This window comes from Musca domestica, unplaced genomic scaffold (assembly GCF_030504385.1).
Source record: "Musca domestica strain aabys unplaced genomic scaffold, Musca_domestica.polishedcontigs.V.1.1 6, whole genome shotgun sequence".
Lineage (NCBI taxonomy): Eukaryota > Metazoa > Arthropoda > Insecta > Diptera > Muscidae > Musca > Musca domestica.
Window position 1 is genome coordinate 12,401,773 of NW_026712363.1, and position 20,493 is coordinate 12,422,265.

At 37.3% G+C, this 20,493-nt stretch overlaps 2 protein-coding genes across 2 annotated transcripts; one reads left to right on the forward strand and one right to left on the reverse strand.

Annotated features, from left to right (window-relative positions):
• Positions 1-1,796: 1,796 nt before the first annotated feature.
• LOC101894415 (phosphate carrier protein, mitochondrial) lies at positions 1,797-5,907 on the reverse strand. The gene is made up of 4 exons (XM_005178359.4): positions 5,750-5,907; positions 4,974-5,392; positions 2,906-3,246; positions 1,797-2,848 (listed from the first exon to the last, which is right to left on the reverse strand). Exons 2-4 carry the CDS (start codon positions 5,349-5,351, stop codon positions 2,497-2,499), a joined length of 1,071 nt encoding a protein of 356 aa, XP_005178416.2. The 5' UTR covers positions 5,352-5,392; positions 5,750-5,907; the 3' UTR covers positions 1,797-2,496.
• Positions 5,908-12,940: 7,033 nt separating this feature from the next.
• LOC101894579 (U5 small nuclear ribonucleoprotein 200 kDa helicase) lies at positions 12,941-20,033 on the forward strand. The gene is made up of 8 exons (XM_005178360.4): positions 12,941-13,084; positions 13,219-13,676; positions 13,749-13,983; positions 14,050-18,796; positions 18,856-19,030; positions 19,095-19,377; positions 19,433-19,675; positions 19,738-20,033. The coding sequence occupies exons 1-8, from the start codon at positions 13,040-13,042 to the stop codon at positions 19,978-19,980; spliced, it is 6,429 nt and encodes a 2,142-aa protein (XP_005178417.1). The 5' UTR covers positions 12,941-13,039; the 3' UTR covers positions 19,981-20,033.
• The last annotated feature ends 460 nt before the right edge of the window (positions 20,034-20,493 follow it).

A 20,493-nucleotide genomic window follows, 5' to 3' on the forward strand; every position in this document is an offset into this window, starting at 1 on the left:
ATACATTTTTTTTTTAAATTTTATTGAATGAAGGAAAAATGTCGGAAATAGCATCAAATTTTCGAATAAGTTTAGATTTGTTCGAATTGGTCACCTTTAGCACGAATTATGGCCTCCAAACGGCCAATCAAACCGTCACACGCTGCCCAAATGTAGCTCTGCGGTATTTTGGCCCATTCCCGGTGAAGCGCTTGCTTGAGGTGATCGACACTTTGGAATTTTTTAGTGCCAACCTTGCTTTCCAAAATACACCACACACAATAGTCCAACGGATTGTTATCCGGAGATTTTGGTGGCCATTGTGCGCTGGAAATCAAGCGAGGAACCTCATTTTGTAACCATTCGTGGGTGGCGCGGCTGAGTGCGATGGTGCTGAGTCCTGTTGGAATATCCAAGGTCTGCGGCCAAAATGTTTGCATGCCCAAGGCTTTCATACACCCTCCAGAATATTTTCGCATTTATTCTAATGTCACGGTCGATTAATACGAGCGGACAACGAATGTTTTCTCATTGGAGAAAACCTAATTCGGCAGTTCACCACTTTCGACCAAGCGAAGCAACTCTTTAGATTCTATTTTTTTTCTGTCGCGGTGTTAGGGATTTCAATTGCTTTACCCCGAGCTCATTTTTCAATATTTGCCGAATGGAATATTGCGAGCAATTTTTCGGCCACTGCGACGCGGGTTTCGATCAAGTCACTTCTTCACTTTTCGAACCATTTCTGATGATGTTCCTGTTTTCTTCTGTCCACTTCCTTGACGTCGGGCTACGCTACCAGTATCTCGTTAACGAGCGATGGTACGAGACACAAAGGATTTATTCAAATTTAAATGCTGGAGTGCTCTATAAAGAAATCACACTATCACGCTTGAATTCCATCACGAATAGCATTTTTCCTGGAAAATTCTCACCAAAATGCTTTGTATGCTTGTAAACAATATAATTAGCTGTCACTGGAATTTTTTTTTCCAAAGTTTATTGCAGTCTTTTTCATCTTTGTTTTTTTTTTGCTGTTTTCCAAATTGCTAATATTAGTCCAAATAGAATGGAATTTGGAACATAGCATAAACGAATTTGAACCCAGAAGCATATACGTAATTTTTTGTGAAAATCGGTTCAGATATAGCAATAACTCCCATATTTATTTTTCATCCTATTTGCTATTTTTTCCCACAGTCGTAATATACACCCTAAAACAACGATATTTTGTGTTATGTCTCCGCTAATTTGTTTAGATTCTTGTTTTCATCTGATTTCACGTTTATTGTGCACCAAAGGTGTAATATGAGCTCAAATAGGGTGGATTTACCTATAACTCAAAAAAAGGTTTGTTTTAATTGAAACATTTTCAAAGCCGAGAGGTACAAATCTCTTTAGTGGAAATCGATTCGGAGTGTATACCTCACATATGTTAGTTCCTTTTGTTTTAAAATTATAACTGCTCCAAAGCCATAACACGCATTTAAAACGATCATTGTTCGTATGATCTTTTTCACATACAGAAATTCCCAATATAAACATTTATTTGTTACGAGTATCTCTACTAAATATGAATAGTGTAGTGTATCATAAAGTCGGTCCCTCCCGAATTTTGACCTTTATTTACTTTTGACTTTATTTTAGGAATGGGCCAAATGTCTTTCTGGGCCTTCTTAAAGCCCTTACCTAAAACCTGACCTACGGAATTTTCAAAAAAATATCTTTAACAGCATGGGAAAATTTCTAGCCAATTTTTAATTAAGAGTAGCACAGGACAACCCTCATCGTACGTCCCTCGAAACAAATAATAATACACATTTAACTTTATAATTTTACCGGCTTGCTGAATTCTTTATTTAATTCTTTCGTTTGGTTGTTTGTTTTCATGGGGATTGTGGTAGTTTTGATTTGATATTGGTTGTGTATGAACATTTAAATAAACAATTACAATTAAGATACAAACTAATATCAACAAAATAAATCTACAATGAACATTAAATTGAAGTAACATTAGGGGATATAGGTGACGTTATGCTATTAAATGTGGGTCAACAGTTAGTGTGGATAATTCATAAAATTTTTAAGCTGTGTTTTTCTCTTTTAACAGGTAACCATTAACGTTTATTAAAATAAGGAAATGTCAAAAGAAAATGCTTTCAGAATATGGAATGAATCGTTTGATACAATTTATAAATGCCACTAACTGCTCATTCTTCGAAGAAAAGTGGTATAATTCGTACTAACATAGATACTAATGCCCCTGATTACTACGAAGACTGGCGTTACTTAATAGATCACAGAACCCCGATTGTAAACAGCCGGTTAATACGCGTGTTTTTCCCGTGACCTATTTTCAATTGTTCTATTGTTTGCTTTAGAGTAGAATAATTTATGTTCCGCTTTGAGTTTCTGATGCGTCCGAAATGATTTTTAACTTATATAGAAGAGCTTATTAGAAAGGTGAATTGAATATCTTATTTACTGCTCCTAAACTACTGCTGCTGCTTTTGCAGATGTTTATTGGGACTTGGCTTCAAGTTTGGCCTTGAGGGAAGCGGGCATCTCTGGTGGAGGGGGACGGGGCAAAGCCAAAGCTACCTTGACACCATCGTAGATGAACCATTGCAAGGCAGTCAATGTACCAATCATAATGATACGTGGAGTCAAACCGTTCCACATACCCATGAAGCCCAAGGATTTGGCGACTTGAAGAGCGGTGGAGCCCTTGGCTTGATTCAATTTGGAAACAACGACATCAGCTGGATGGGATACAATAGCGCAGAAGACACCAGCAATATAACCAGCAGCGAATGTGACAACCAATTGTTCGCCCTTCGAGCATTCGGAACGTGGCTTGGGCACAACATGTCTGAGGAAGAAAAATAAATGAATACACTTTATTTTACAAATTACTTTCTCAACTTACTTGTACAACAATTCAACGGTCTTTTCGAAGCAAGCGAACTTCATCATGGTGTATGGAATTTGTCTCATCCACAATGGAACCAAACCCTTGTAGAAACCGGCAATACCTTCTTCCTTCATGATTCTGGGCATGGCAGCACGCATAGTAGAGGCAAAGCCAGGAGAGGTTTGAATCTTAACCTTGGCAGCTTCGAATGGAGCCAAAGCAATATCGGCAAAGAATTCAGCAGAGGCCGAGGCAGCCAAGTACAACCAGGTACGGTACAAGTAGGCGTTTTCTTCGCCCAAAAGGTTGGCATAGTATACTTTGAAGACTTCGTAGAAGCCGAATTTGCAGAGACCCTACAGGAAAAAAAAAGAAGCAAGAATGTTATGGTGTATTTTGAACTATGCGCGAGATTTTGTGAAATGTTATACTAAGCAACATCAAAATAGTTATATTTGTTGTAATTATGGCCATATTAGAGTGAAATTATAATTGTAAGTATTGGAATACTAATTTACAAAATTAAATAAAATAGGCTAGTTTTAAACAAATTAAATGGGCCAAGAAAAATCATGTTAACTATATTAAAATTAATTCCATGCATCCCTTGGCCTCTTTTATTATCTTTTCATAACTGAACTTGGTAATAATCCTTTGATCTAGACCAACACCATAACCGGTTAAGAAAAGATAATCAAAACTTGATAAAAAAAAATCTAGCAGTGCTACTTTTATTTGTTTAGACAAAAGGTTATGAAATTTGAAATAAACTTACATAGAGTAGTTGATATTCATATCTTCACTGCAAGTTTTTAAATGTGAAATAACTAAATCTACCTTAATATGCTCAAATAGTAACACAAAAGATATTCCAAAAAATAGTATCAAAATGTAAATCTTCAGAATACATTTATCAGGATTTAAATAAATGCTCATTAGAAGATAATTGATTTAATAATAGGTGTAAAAAACAAGAGAATATGTATTAAATACAAGGTCGCAATATTTTATACCTATATATTGAAAGTTGGCTGATTTCCAATTGCGTCCCTCGTTCGAAGAGAGCTACCAATTATATAAATATTTTTTGTTTATAAAAGATAATACAAACGCAATACATTTCGTTGTACATTTTTTAAGACAATTCCGAAAAATATTCGATACAAAAGAATAATACTCGAACAAAGAATGTGTAAGAGCACATCTTGAATTCTTCAATTTAAAAATGTTAATTTCAATGGCGAGTTATTTCTCTGAATCCGACAGAATATATCCTAGATAAGATATTTTTGAAGTGTAATGGCAACAGTGAAACGATTATGTCACTAGTCTCAATACATACAGGTATGACGTACATGGCAAAATAAACAAAAATAAATATGAAATGTCTGAAAATCTTATAAAAGATAATATTTATATAAATTTTGAAGACTTGAGCAGGACATTTTTAATTTTTTGAACCCTTATCTTTTTAAATGAAAGATAGAGGTTAAGTCAATAGCAATTGGACTTTGTACCAGCGTCTTTTTTAAACTACGTTAATAATTATTTTACAAAATCAAATATTGATTAAAAAATTCAATCAGTTAGAGGAGTAATCACGAACGGTAAACGTGTCGCATTGTGTAGATAAGAATCGATGCATGAAAACGATAAACAAATTTTCAGTCCACAACCGAAATTATTTACACCCATTGTTTACTCTTTTACCCAAATCTTCTATCAATCAAATATGTTTTAATGCTAAAAAAATTTCACGTGATAAAATCCAATTCGGCAAATTATAGCAAAAGTTTGTATAAGACAAACAGAAAAAGAAGAGAGAGAGAGAGAGAGAGAGAAAGTAATCTGATTGATAGTGTTAGCGAAATTAAAACTACATTTAAGATCCATAGAAACTGTTACATTAATTCGATTTAAATACATGCTTGAAAATGAAACAGATATTGATTTTCCCTAAACGTCATTACAGTGTTAACATTTGTTACATAAGAGATATGGTCCCTTTTCTTTTTCGTACTTTATTTTCTATTTTACAAATTCCATTCCAAGTAGGCGTAGAATTACTACTTTATCAACTCACCTGAGCGGAGTAACCATACAAAGTAGGAGCCCAGCCCTTGGCCAAACCACGCATACCCTCTTCAGCTACGGTGACCTTGAATCCATGGAACAAATTCTTGTACTTAGCTTGATCGACTTGCAAGCGGCACTTAACCAAATCCAAGGGCACAACAAAGGTATGAGTAGTACCACAGGACAGAACACCACCAATACTGCACAAAGCGAAGTATTTCATTGAACCAAATTCGCAGGAATCACCATTATCGGGGGTGGCGGCAGCTTGGATTTGACGTCCAACAACTGGGCCGGAACCCTTGGCTGGTGTGTCGCATTGCACCTTAGTGAAAGGAGTGCGCAGAGGTGAGTTTTTGGCAGCTTCTAAAAGAGAGGCGAACATCTTTGATTTCTGACTCGGTATGTGTCGATCCGTTAAGCAAACTGTAATAAATTTAGAAAATGTTTTGAAAATTAATATCTATTCCAATATATGTCATAAATGTTTAAACAAAAAAACAACTTTCAAGTTCAATGCCACCCATATTTGAGTCATTTGTCTGGGACAGTGGCAATTTTTGTTTTTGCACATGATATTTTTAGGTTACATAACGTGGAAAAAATTCCAACCACACAAAAATGTCAAAATTTTTCCAAATTTCCATAAAAAATAATATTTTGGAGTTACTTTTGTCCTTAAAAGTATTATTATGGAATTGCACCTTAGTTTATTTAACAATTATACTATCTACAAATACATTATGCAATAAATTTAATTTTTTCGCACTTTTTTGCACTTACTAAAATTCCAGCCAGCCACAGAGCCACGGGTTTGAGATACAAAAGTTCCAGAGAACGACGGTAACGAAGCCGAAAACTTGGACTACGATGGCAGAGAAATATGAACATAACGCCGTTGTTCTCATATGTCACTGACATTGACTTCCAAACAATGCAACACAATTTTTGTTACGATTTGTCGATCAACATATTTAAAGCACAAAACAGAAACAACGTTTTATTTTCTTTTTGGTAATTTAAAGCCTCAACGCAAAACTATCCACACAGTGATTCTGTGGTAGGGTTTATATAATAGATCTCACAATAGTTTGAAGCATGGCTCAATAAGGTTTAATACATGGTAGAAGAATACATCGACACAGCAACTGTCAAAGCAATTTTAATTAAATTTATTAAATTAATTAAAGATTATGAATAAAAATTATTCAAATTTATAAAATTGTAGTAAATGCAAATAATAACAACCTCCGATTGGTATGTATCGTATAAGAAAACTTATAAAAAATTGTTGTTGCAAAATGGTCAGGCTTTATCCCTTTATTGTTGTTTTTATAAAAACAACGTTTGTTTATTAGTGGAGAACGATGGTAATGTTTACCAGGGGGTAAGGCAGGTACCTAGGTTTCGGAAAGAGCCACTAATCCTCATCAGTTCCCTTGTTTTTGTCTGGGATATTCTCCCCAGAAGTTATTTTAAAAATAACTTCTATGACAAAAAACATTTTTTATCCAAGTGACGAGATCATAAGCTCAATAGAAGAGGAACCAAAGAATTAAATAAAACTAAAATTCTTTTGGAAAGTCTTCTAAATCTTACAACCGCACTTATAAACATTTACATCTTTCTCCACTTGTTATGCTTTCGTTCAATCTGAACGAAGTAGCATAACCATGTAAGTTGGTTTTGTCTGTTACAACAAAAACCCCTTCGTCGACCGTGCCTTGTCTATTAATAGAACAGTGTGGCTTGTTTGTTCGGGATACCGTTGTTGTTGTTGTTGTAGCAGTAGTACATATATGTGTTTGCGTTCTGCTAATCTGGTTCCAGCTCCAGGTTTAGAAATTCGGCTACTTTAACGGGCTGTAGCCAGAGATCTTCTGGAGTGAGTTGGGTAGGTTTGGCTGTGCAATTAAAGAGGTGTAGCGTATAGTGCGGGCCTGTATCGCACGCCGGGCAGGCGTCACGCACATCTTCATCAATTCGTGCCCAATACGAATTGAGATGACTACACCATCCTGAACGTAATTGCGCCAAAACTACCCTGGTTTGTCTAGGCAGCTGACGTTCTTCAGCTGCAATGGATGGAGGGTGGACTCCGAGGACGGCATTCACTTTAAAACTGCTAATAGCATCCGCGACTGCATCGGTGTGAATGCCACTCAGACCTGCCTGATAGGCTTCTTGATCTAGAGGTTCTCTCTTATAGCGCTGGACCTCCCTCTCTAGATCATGTATGTCCTTCCTGACACGCCTGGGTGGCGGAGATTTATCCACAATATGATGGTTGGGATGACTCTCGCGGTAACACCCAAGCAGGTACTGCAACGAAAGCATATGATTATGCTGACGTAAGGGAAGGACTTTCGCCTCCTCATGTAGATGGTCCACTGGTGTCATGAGGAGGCACCCTGTCGCAGTTCTCAGGGCAGCGTTCTGGCAGGTCTGGATATGCTTCCACTGCGTAGCACTAGTATTCGCAGACCACACTGGAGCCGCATAGCTGACCACAGACCGACCTATCGCGTTATAAGAGGTCAACAAGGCTTCTTTGTCCGCACCCCAAGAGCTGCCGGCTAGCGCCTTGAGGACCTTGTTCCTACTTTTCATCTTGTCGGAGATAGCTGTGGCTTGCGCGGACGACTTGAACATGCTGTCGAACGTGACCCCAAGAATCTTGGGGTAGTTCGTGGTCGGTATTAGATTCCCCTCGACCTGAACATTCAGCTGTGTTCTCATCTCCGCAGACCATGTGGTGAAGAGTGTGGCCGTTGATTTCGTGGCGGATATTTTCATATTCCTCGCGTGGAAGTATGCGGCAAGCTCTGTGAGATAGGGGTTCAACCTTTCGCATATGTCATCGACCACTGGACCCGACGCCATGATCGTACAATCATCCGCATACGTTACGATCTCAATGCCGTCTGGAGGGCGAGGAATTCCGGAAATATAGAGGTTAAACAGTTCCGGAGATATCACCCCACCTTGGGGAACTCCCTATTTCACTCTACGGGCTTTGGACTTCTTGTATCGGAATTCCACGTACGACTGGCGTCCACTCATATAGTTGATTATCCAACGTTTCAAACTTGGCCGGAGGGTAGTTCTCTGCACGTCCTCGAACAGTGTGGCATGATTGACCTATCAAATGCCTTTGATAGGTCAAGGGCTACCAACACTGTTCTGTCACACGGCCTGTTCTGGTTCAGTCCTCTACTAATATGTGTGGAAATGACGTGTAATGCTGTTGTGGTACTGTGTTGTGGACGGAATCCGTGCTGGTGGTTGGCAGCTGTATAGCTTTCTCTAATGCTGGGGAGGAGTAAAACCTCAAGAGTCTTTGCTACTGGCGACAAAAGCGAAATCGCGGGATACCGTAGTATTTTGTTCTTGCAAAATGGTCAGGCTTTATCCCTTTATTGTTGTTTTTATAAAAACAACGTTTGTTTATTAGTGGAGAACGATGGTAATGTTTACCAGGGGGTAAGGTAGGGAATACCTAGGTTTCGGAAAGAGCCACCAATCCTCATCAGTTCCCTTGTTTTGTCTGGGATATTCTCCCCAGAAGTTATTTTAAAAATAACTTCTATGACAAAAACCCAAGTGACGAGATTGTAAGCTCAATAGAAGAGGACCAAAGAATTAAATAAAACTAAAATTCTTTTGGAAAGTCTTCTAAATCTTACAATCGCACTTATAAACATTTACATCTTTCTCCACTTGTTATGCTTTTGTTCAACCTGAACGAAGTAACATAACCATGTAAGTTGGTTTTGTCTGTTACAACAAAAACCCCTTCGTCGACCGTGCCTTGTATATTAATAGAACAGTGTGGCTTGTTTGTTCGGGATACCGTAGTATTTTGTTGTTGCAAAATGGTCAGGCTTTATCCCTTTAGGGGGTTTTTGTTGTAACAGACAAAACCAACTTACATGGTTATAATGTAGAGCTACCAGCTGTTTACAATTATTTTTCTTTTCTTAATCTTGCCAATTCTATGTATTAAATTGAAAAATTGAGCAGTTTGGATTATATTTATAAAAGAAATTCTGGGTATTCCATTCGTCGCGCTATTTAACTCATTTTAAAAATAAGGAAAAATATGAAGTAAATTAAAACAACAATGACAGTAAGAGAGCATAGCCTCAGTGTAGTATTTCTCTAGTTTTATGAAGCTGTTCTACCTCCTTATTGTACCAGGATTTTGACTATTACAGCGTTACCTAAAATTCGACGTACTCGGTCGATATTTTTCACCATACAAGTAAAACACAGTTACCCAAATACGTCTGACATTTCAAAGTTGAACATTTTCAACCATGGTATAATTATTTCAGTTAGCAGCAAACCGCAGCTGATTTGACCTATACTAACACTAGTGTCAAATTCGATTTGACATTTTTTGCCTAATAATAGAAAATTACGTTGTTGTACTTTAGAAGACTAGTAAAACTAGCAGAAGAGAGAACAGTTCGAAATGTCATTCTCAATTAGGTGTGCTCAAAAAATAAGGGAACGGAAAATTAGCAGAAATGCGATAAAATGTCAAAATTCAAAATTCCAAGAGTAAACAGTCCAAATCGGACTGGTGAAACCTTACTGAAACGGACGCCAAAATTTAAAAAAATTAGTATTGAAGACGATACGTTAAAACTAATAATCTATAATAATAATTAATAATCTGATTCATCATTCAGCCAGTCCTCTTCACTACTGGAATCATCCAAAAGTGTTCCATATTTTCTCTTTTTGTTTTTTTGCACTACAAATATTAGTTTTTCCTTTAGTTTTTAAGTTGATCATTTCTTTATTTTTGTTATGACGCGGAAACATTGAAATGTATCGATACATTTTTCAATCTTGTTAGCCCTGCCAATTAAATGTCAAATTCACAATTTGCACATTTCTGCTCGGCCAAATTCATGTAGCTAAAACAAGCAGAAATGTGCACCACTCAGCGCCATTTTTTTCTGGAGAGAGCTGCAAGTTTTGCTAGTTTTGCAGTACGGGAACGCGTTGTAGCAGAATTAGTACTAATTTGTAGGTTCTGGAACACAACTAATGTTTTTATTTGGTATATTATAAGATTTGGAATTGGCGTATTTTGGGTAATACGGACGTACAAAATATTTTACCATAGTGGGGATATGAAATATTTGTATACGCCACGTCGATTTTTTAACGCTATTAGAAAAATGTATTGACATAGTTTGGAGAAACCTGTATTTCTAAATGGTTAAAAGTTTAAAGGACCAATACAAGGCACATGTACGGGTTGCCCATATTCGACGGACCCATGGGCCCATTCCAATCACGAGGCTTGTCCGCAGGCAACATTTTTTGCGTCAATTGAATTTTGTACGGGAACAAATGCAAATCAATGCGAATAATCCGTTGTAAAGTGGACCGAGCCATGCCCAACTGCTGATAACGGCGTTTTTGGGATGTTCTTGGGGACCTCTCAAAACTGGCTCGTACGGCAGCGATATTCTCGGCCGATCGCCTTGGTCGACTTTTATATGGCCTCTTCGGATTAGAAAGAGCCTTACCAGTCGAAAATTTTTCGTATAAACGCTTAATGGTGTTCTTAGAAGGCGCACTTCTCACATTTTATAATGTTTTAAAAGCACGTTGAGTTTTCACAATTGACTTCTTCTCATGGTAGAAGAATATAGGTAGACGCGTCGACACAGCTGTTGGGACAATGAACTGTCAAACCAATTTTGGAATTGAAAATGTTGAATGAAAAATTATTTAAATTTGTAAAAATTGTTGAAAAACGCGAATTATAATAGCCTCCGAATGACGTAGTATAAGAAAACATATAAAAATCTACTTATATTTGAAAAAATATTTACATTTTTTGACACATATATGCTCGCAAGCGTTGATGCATCTACCTGTATTCTTCTGCCATGCTTCTTCTGTTCGCTTAGATCTGCCGATAGAAATAATGTTGTCATTGTAGAACTAAGAAGGTAAAGTCATGTAAAAATATGTTTACAATTTTTTTCAAATTATTTCATAAATCCGTTGTATACACACGAAATTAGAGGTAGGAACTGTTTTTTATGCATTGAAATTTGACAAAGTAAATTACAGAAAATGTATAGTTGGGAATGCTAATTTGAATGGGGTTTATTTCATTGTACCATGAATGTTGTTATGAAAGTTACTGTTTTGGTTCATAACTACAGAATTTTTGAGAATTCCACTATAGGTGATGTTCGACCAAACACAACCAAAATTTAAATAAATGAATTGCCTAAAACTGTGTTAAGGTGAGAGTACATAAAATACCTTTTTTGCTGGCTTAAAGTGAAAGTACATGAAGATCTTGTTTAATGGCATAAGTCATTGACTGGCTTCTTCGTAAAATATCAAAGGAATTTTGGATGGACTTAGTTGCGTCGTTGCAATTTCATGTTGCATCGGTCCAAACTATATTGTGGATTATTATATTTTTTGCATTTGCATGCCTGATTTAGCATCTTTTCTGTTGTGTAGTATTTTTACAACTTCTGGCAACACTGATCGTCACCTGTACGTTAACAAATTTTCAAAATGCGTGAAATAAGGGGATTTCCCTTTTCTTTATGGTGCTATATGTATTATTATGCTATATATATTATTATGCTATATACATATATATGTAAATGAATTTATTTTTGTTATGTTTTTTCTTAGTTTATTGTTTTGTTATTCTTTATAATAAATTTAAACATATTTTGATGTAAATGAAATAAATAAAAATGTATTCATACTTGTTTTTTTATCAAAAGTATAAAATTTTTTGCCTTGTTTTGAATATTTTCCACAGTAAATTACATTTCAGTGAATTTTGTATATGTATAGAAAAAGGTGATTCGATTTGCGTCGTTTTCATTTGCGTCGCGATTCTCCGGTCCAGTACTCTTTGGATCATAATTTCCTGAAATACGTTTTCGCCAGTACTCGATTGCAACCTGACTTATGTTTGAATCCTAAGGATCGCCAAAATGTTTCTCTTCATTAAGAGCATGGCTCAATAAGAATGCTTGGTCAACTTCAAAGAACTACAAAAATGCAACTCTGTGCTGGAGTCACAAAGTGTCAAATAATATCAACGCTTGGGAACATTGATATGTCAAATGTTTTTAAATATTTCTTCAAAAATAAGTATATTAATATATATTTTCCTACACGTCGCCAATCGGAGGTTGTTATAATATGCATTTTTTAACAATTTTTACAAATTTGAGTAATTTTTCATTCAAAAATTTCGATTCCAAAATTGGTTTGACAGTTCATTGTCCCAGCAGCTGTGTCGAAGCGTCTACCTATATTCTTCTACCATGGGATGTTCGCTGAATAGTCCAAAAACATCCCTTAGTTTCAGCTTATGGCTCCCTTGTCTCACACAGATGATTTTGATGATTTTGTTTTCCCATTTCTTATTCGTAAACAAATCAATCACACTGTTGGTCCGTATGCTTCACACTAATTCGTAAACAAGACACTATCTTGTATTCTCTTTTATCTTTATTGTTTGTATCGTGGAACGCTTTTGAATTTGATTGACCCAAAATGGCGACGAGAAAATCAGTCGGCCGGCTTCGTTGTCTGGATTGTGTGTGTTTTTTTGCACGAAAATAAATTTGTTGAATTCACATTCGTTTAATAATAAAAATAAATAATATTATTAATATTACAAAGAGGCAATCATGGCTGATGCTGATGTGATATTTTTTGAACACGTTAAAAAAAAGTTAACGGCGTCAAAATGACTACCTAAAGCCGGCCTCGAGTTGAAGGAACTTACTCCCCCGGTTCATTTAATGAATGTGGCCAGCGGTTCGATTTCCTCATGTCTCATTCGTAAACAACAGAGGTCCCTCGGGGATTTTGCTTTCTCGTTCTTTTTTATCGGGCATTTCTTTTTGAGATCTTATTTGTTCCGTTGGGGACGTCTTTCATTTTGGTTTCCCACGCGCTCATTCGATGATTCCACTATATAGGAGATATAGCATAATTTCGATCATTTCGTTTATTAATAAAAATATATAATATTATTAATATTACACACAATCAATCATGGCTGATGCCGCTGCAAGACAGCTGCAATATGAATATAAAGCGGTATGTATAAACTATTTGCGGTTCAACGGAGTATAAATCTAGCGTGCTTTCCGTGCTTTCAGTAAACGTTTAGTGATATGATTTATTAGTAGATGTGTAAATATTCCTAATGCTTATATATCGTCTTTGTTTAGAATTCAAACTTGGTATTGCAAGCTGATGTGCGTTTAATTGAACGTCCCCGCCGTGATGAAGCCACTGGAGAAGTTGTGTCATTGGTGGGCAAATTGGATGGCACTCGCATGGGTGATCGCTATCAACGATCCAAGCCAGAAAAAACAGAAGAACGCAAGGCAAAAAGACAGAAGCGTGATGAAGCCCAATATGATTTTGAGCGTATGAAAGGTGCAACTCTTCTCTCTGAGGGTATTGATGAAATGGTTGGCATTGTTTATCGGCCAAAAACTCAAGAAACGCGGCAAACATATGAAGTCTTGCTGAGTTTTATTCAGGAAGCTCTAGGAGATCAACCACGCGATATTCTCTGTGGCGCCGCAGATGAAATCTTGGCGGTATTGAAGAATGACAAATTGAAGGATAGGGAACGCAAAAGAGAAATTGATGGTCTGTTGGGTTCTGTAACAGAAGAGAGGTACATTGGTTAATTATGTTTATGTTTTTAGATATTTTTTAATATAAAAATATGCATTTCTTTCTCCATCAGGTTTGCTTTGCTTGTAAATTTAGGCAAGAAAATCACAGATTTTGGCTCAGATGCAGTGAATGCTTTAACGGCCAATATCAATGAGGAGCAAATTGATGAGACTTATGGAATAAATGTACAATTTGAAGAATCAGAAGAAGAAAGTGACAATGATATGTATGGAGAAATTCGCGATGAAGATGGTCAAGAGGAGGGAGAAGAAGCAAAAATTGATCATACTCTACATGCAGAAAATGTAAATGAAACTTTTTGGAATTTTTGGTTTATGTGGTCTATTCATAATATTACTTTTCTTTTTTAGCTTCTGGCCGAGGAATCTGTAAATGTGAAAAAGGAACGTGGTTTACATCCTCTTGATATAGACGCCTATTGGCTGCAACGCTGCTTAAGTAAATATTATAAAGACGCTATGGTATCGCAAAGTAAAGCAGCTGATGTGTTGCGCATTCTAAAGGATGCTGCCGATGAGAGGGACTGCGAAAATCAACTTGTTTTGCTGCTGGGCTATGATTGCTTCGATTTTATAAAACAGTTAAAACTTAATCGGCAAATGATTTTATATTGCACGATGTTGGCCTCTGCCCAGACCGACAGTGAACGGCAGCGTATACGGGAAAAGATGCGAAATGATCCCAAATTAGCTAAGATTTTAGTCCAGCTGGACACCGGAAAAACCGAAGATGACGAAGGATATGGAAACAACTCCAGAACGAGTAAAATGGATAAATCACAAATGGATGAAGGTGGTCAGGGTACTGCAGGTCAGGTTGCTGGTCAAAGACAAGTTTTAGAGTTGGAGGAATTGGCCTTCACCCAAGGTTCTCATTTTATGGCTAACAAACGTTGCCAACTGCCTGATGGCTCTTTCCGTAAACAACGCAAAGGCTATGAGGAAGTACATGTGCCTGCTTTGAAACAGGTTCCATTTGAGGATAAAGAAGAATTGCAACCCATTGATAAGTTGCCCAAGTACGTTCAACCAGTCTTTGAGGGTTTCAAGACACTTAATCGTATCCAATCACGCCTGTGGAAAGCCGCATTAGAATCAGACGAAAATATGCTGCTTTGTGCTCCCACGGGTGCCGGTAAAACCAATGTGGCATTGTTGTGTATGATGCGCGAAATCGGCAAGCATATAAACGAAGATGGCACCATTAATGCCGATGATTTCAAAATTATCTATGTGGCCCCAATGAAGTCTTTGGTACAAGAAATGGTTGGTAATTTTGGGCGTCGTTTATCGTCGTACAATTTAACCGTTTCGGAATTGACTGGAGATCATCAACTAACAAGAGAACAGATTGCTGCAACTCAGGTTATAGTCTGTACTCCCGAAAAATGGGATATTATTACACGCAAAGGGGGTGAAAAGACGTTTACTTCTTTGGTGCGTTTGGTAATTATTGATGAAATTCACTTGTTGCACGATGAAAGAGGTCCAGTTCTGGAAGCTTTGGTGGCCCGTACTATTCGCAATATTGAAGTGACCCAAGAGGATGTACGCTTGGTGGGATTATCTGCCACATTACCTAACTACCAAGATGTTTCGACGTTTTTGCGTGTTAAGCCTGATAAAGGTCTTTACTACTTTGACAACAGTTATCGACCTGTTGCATTAGAACAACAATATATTGGTGTAACAGAGAAGAAAGCTTTGAAGAGATTCCAAGTTATGAATGAAATTGTCTATGAAAAGACAATGGAACATGCCGGGCGCAACCAAGTATTGGTTTTCGTTCATTCTCGTAAAGAAACTGGTAAAACTGCTAGAGCTGTTCGCGACATGTGTTTGGAAAAAGATACGTTGGGTAGTTTCCTAAGAGAGGGCTCTGCTAGTATGGAAGTTTTGAGAACTGAAGCGGAACAAGTTAAGAACACCGAGCTTAAAGAGTTGCTTCCCTATGGATTTGCCATCCATCATGCTGGCATGTCGAGAGTGGATCGTACTTTGGTGGAAGATTTGTTTGCAGATCGACATATACAAGTTTTAGTTTCCACTGCTACATTGGCGTGGGGTGTGAATTTACCCGCTCATACAGTCATAATTAAGGGTACTCAAGTTTATAATCCCGAAAAAGGTCGATGGGTTGAGTTGTCTGCCTTGGATGTATTACAGATGTTGGGTCGTGCCGGTCGTCCTCAATACGATACAAAAGGTGAAGGTATCCTGATTACTAATCACAGTGAACTACAATTCTATTTATCACTGCTTAATCAACAATTGCCGATTGAGTCTCAATTTGTTTCCAAATTGCCGGACATGTTGAATGCTGAAATTGTTTTGGGAACAGTACAGAACGTGAAAGATGCTGTTAATTGGCTGGGTTACACATACCTATACATTCGTATGCTACGCAATCCCACCCTATATGGAATCGGACATGATGCACTGAAAGATGACCCCTTATTGGAACAAAGGCGTGCCGATTTGATACATACAGCCGCCCTGCACCTTGATCGCAGTGGTTTGGTAAAGTATGATCGGAAGTCGGGACAGTTCCAAGTTACTGCACTGGGTAGAATTGCATCGCATTATTACTGCACCCACGAAACTATGATGACTTATAATCAGTTGCTGAAACAGACTCTATCTGAAATTGAATTATTCCGTGTATTTTCATTGTCATCTGAATTTAAACATATCGCTGTGAGAGAGGAAGAAAAGCTCGAATTGCAAAAACTAATGGAACGTGTACCCATACCCATTAAGGAATCCATGGAAGAGCATAGTGCCAAGGTTAACGTACTTCTACAGGCATATATTTCGCAATTGAAGTTGGAAGGTTTCGCCCTGATGTCAGATATGGTATTCATTACCCAGTCAGCGTCACGTCTTATGAGGGCCATATTTGAAATTGTTTTGCACCGGGGATGGGCTCAGCTTGCAGATAAAACCTTGACATTATGTAAAATGATCGATCGCAGAATGTGGCAGTCTATGACGCCATTGAGACAATTTAAGAAAATGCCTGATGAAATTGCTAAAAAATTGGAAAAGAAAAATTTCCCATGGGAGCGTTTATACGATTTGGAACCCCACGAAATTGGCGAATTGATTAGAGTACCAAAGTTGGGCAAAACTATTCACAAGTTTGTCCATCAATTTCCTAAATTGGAGTTGTCTACCCATATACAACCTATAACACGATCCACGCTAAGGGTGGAATTAACAATAACTCCGGACTTCCAGTGGGATGAAAAAGTTCATGGCATGTCGGAAGGTTTCTGGATTTTGGTAGAGGATGTGGATTCGGAAATTATATTACACCATGAATTCTTTTTGCTTAAAGAAAAATACTGTCAAGATGAACATCAATTGAAATTCTTTGTTCCGGTATTTGAGCCTTTGCCACCCCAATACTTTTTGAGAATTGTATCAGATCGATGGATTGGTTCAGAAACCCAATTACCCGTTTCGTTTAGACATTTAATATTACCCGAGAAGAATATGCCTCCCACAGAACTTTTGGATCTGCAACCGTTGCCCATATCGGCTCTACGTAATCCCAAATTTGAAGAATTTTATCGCGAAAAATACCCTCAGTTTAATCCCATACAAACACAAGTCTTCAACGCCGTCTACAATAGTGATGATAATGTCTTTGTTGGAGCCCCTACCGGTTCGGGAAAAATGACCATAGCTGAATTTGCAATTATGCGCTTGTTTTCACAACAAGCTGATGGGCGCTGTGTTTATTTGGTATCTAAGGAAGATTTAGCCGATTTGGTATTTGCAGATTGGCATACGAAATTCGCTAACTTGGGACTGAAAGTAGTTAAACTCACTGGCGAAACAGGTACTGATTTAAAATTATTGGCCAAGGGTCAGTTGATAATAACCACTGCTGACAAATGGGATGTGTTATCGCGTCGTTGGAAGCAACGCAAAAATGTGCAAAATATACAACTTTTTATTGTTGATGAGCTGCAATTAGTGGGCGGTGAGGATGGCCCAGTCCTGGAGGTTGTCTGTTCGAGAATGCGTTATATTTCTTCACAGATTGAAAAACAAATTCGCATTGTAGCTCTCTCATCCTCGTTGGCTGATGCCCGAGATGTTGCTCAATGGTTGGGTTGCAATACAAATGCCACTTTCAACTTTCACCCCAGTGTGCGTCCGATCCCGCTAGAGTTACATATACAAGGTTTTAATATCACACACAATGCCACTAGGATTGCTTCAATGTCGAAGCCGGTGTATAATGCTATCTTGAAGTACAGTCCTCATAAGCCAGTTTTAGTCTTTGTATCTTCACGCAAACAGGCTCGCTTAACAGCCATTGATATACTTACATATAGTGCTTCAGATTTGCAACCGAATCGTTTCTTCCATGCCGAAGAGGAAGATATTAAGCCATTTTTGGATCGCATGACTGATAAGACGTTAAAGGAAACACTGTCACAAGGTGTGGCCTATCTCCATGAAGGCTTAACTGCATCGGATCACCGTTTGGTTGAACAACTTTTTGACTCAGGTGCCGTACAAGTGGCTGTCGTTGCTAAAGATCTATGTTGGGGCATGAGTATTTCAGCCCATTTGGTCATAATCATGGATACGCAATATTATAATGGTAAAAATCATTCCTATGAGGACTATCCAATTACTGATGTACTACAAATGATTGGTCGTGCGAATCGTCCCATTGAAGATGCCGATGCCAAGTGTGTACTTATGTGTCAATCATCGAAAAAGGATTTCTTTAAGAAATTGCTTAACGAACCGCTGCCCATCGAAAGTCACTTGGACCATCGTCTGCATGATCACTTTAATGCCGAAGTTGTTACCAAAACAATTGAGAATAAGCAGGATGCTGTCGATTATTTGACTTGGACATTCCTCTACAGACGTCTCACCCAAAATCCCAACTATTATAATTTACAGGGGGTAACACATCGTCATCTTTCCGATCACTTGTCGGAATTGGTGGAGAATACATTATCAGATTTGGAACAATCCAAATGCATTAGCATTGAAGATGACATGGACACTTTGCCACTTAATTTGGGCATGATTGCTGCGTATTATTATATCAATTATTCGACGATAGGTGGGTGTGCATTAATTCGCATCAATTCTTATATTTAACTAACAATTTTTCTTTCACAGAACTATTCAGTTTGTCTCTTAACAGCAAGACCAAGGTGCGCGGTCTTTTGGAAATTATATCTTCTGCAGCGGAATATGAAGATATTGTTGTAAGGCATCATGAAGAAAATATATTACGTACATTGTCTCAGCGTTTGCCAAATAAATTAACGGGTCCGAATGAGACAGCACCCAAGTATGTAAAATGCAGAGCATTTTTTATTTTTTATTGCATTTGATTATATGTTTATTCTCCGCAGATTTAATGATCCCCATATAAAGACCAATCTCCTACTGCAGGCTCATCTTTGTCGCCTTCAATTAGGACCTGAGTTACAAGGTGATACCGAATTGATTTTAGGAAAAGCAGTGCGTTTGATACAAGCCTGCGTAGATGTGCTCAGTTCAAACGGCTGGCTTTCGCCAGCAGTTGCAGCTATGGAATTGGCACAAATGGTAACACAAGCCATGTGGAGTAAAGATTCATATCTGAAGCAGTTGCCACATTTCAATGCCGATATTATAAAACGTTGCACAGAAAAGGTAAAATTTTGCTGTAAAATTGTTTCTTATATTAATCGAATTATTCGTGTTCTAGAAAATCGAAACAGTTTTCGATATTATGGAGTTAGAGGATGAGGATCGTTCTCGTCTATTGCAACTGAGCGATGCACAAATGGCCGATGTGGCTCGTTTCTGTAATCGTTATCCAAATATTGAGATGAATTTCGAAGTTGTTGATAAAGAACACATTAATTCTGGATCTACTGTCAATGTTGTTGTGCAATTGGAGAGAGAAGATGAAGTAACTGGCCCTGTTATAGCACCATTCTTCCCACAAGTAAATAGTTTAATTGTAATTCTTTACTATCATTTAACGTCCTATCATATTATCCTTTACAGAAACGCGAAGAAGGCTGGTGGGTTGTCATTGGTGATCCAAAAACAAATTCGCTGCTATCAATTAAACGTCTAACATTGCAACAAAAGGCTAAAGTTAAACTTGATTTTGTTGCACCCAGCCCTGGTCGCCATGATTATACATTATATTTTATGAGTGACTCATATTTGGGCTGTGATCAAGAATACAAATTCGACATAGATGTGGGCGATTTCCAATCAGAAAGTGAAAGTGAATCGGAATAATTTCTAATATAATATAATAATATATGCAGTTCTTTTTGTAGACATTTCTTCAAAATAAAAATAACAAAACAAATTAATTTAAAATTGGCTTTATAATTCAAATGTGCAAGAGCGGTGTAATGGAAATCAGAATCGATGGGTCCCACAAAAAGAATTATCCATTGGCGCCTAAAAGTATACCTTTTTTAATATATCTGTATCAGAGTGCTTCTGTGCAAATTTTATTCTATGGTAGAAGAATAAAGGAAACAGATATGTCAACATTTTTAAAATATCATATTAAAAATAAGTAGATTTTTATATGTTTTTTTATACGAGCCCAATCTGAGTTTTTTATGATATACATTTCAACAAAATTGTTTCATTGTTTTTAACCAATAAATTGTTTCAAATTTGGCATTTAAGACTCGCAATAGATAACAATCCTTGTAGTACCTTTCTGTAACTGTGGTTTTTATATTAACATGTCTCTGCTATGAGCTGTTACCAAAGACCTAAAATGGTAAAGACTAG

Coding starts and splice junctions, on each gene's coding strand:
- LOC101894415 (XM_005178359.4), bottom strand. CDS start 5,351: ATGTTCGCCTCTCTTTTAGAAGCTGCCAAAAACTCACCTCTGCGCACT. Junction 3,247..4,973: donor TGTATGGTTACTCCGCTCAG/GTGAGTTGATAA, acceptor TTTTTCCTGTAG/GGTCTCTGCAAATTCGGCTT. Junction 2,849..2,905: donor ACCGTTGAATTGTTGTACAA/GTAAGTTGAGAA, acceptor TTTCTTCCTCAG/ACATGTTGTGCCCAAGCCAC.
- LOC101894579 (XM_005178360.4), top strand. CDS start 13,040: ATGGCTGATGCCGCTGCAAGACAGCTGCAATATGAATATAAAGCG. Junction 13,984..14,049: donor ATACTCTACATGCAGAAAAT/GTAAATGAAACT, acceptor TTTCTTTTTTAG/CTTCTGGCCGAGGAATCTGT. Junction 19,676..19,737: donor TAGCACCATTCTTCCCACAA/GTAAATAGTTTA, acceptor TATCCTTTACAG/AAACGCGAAGAAGGCTGGTG.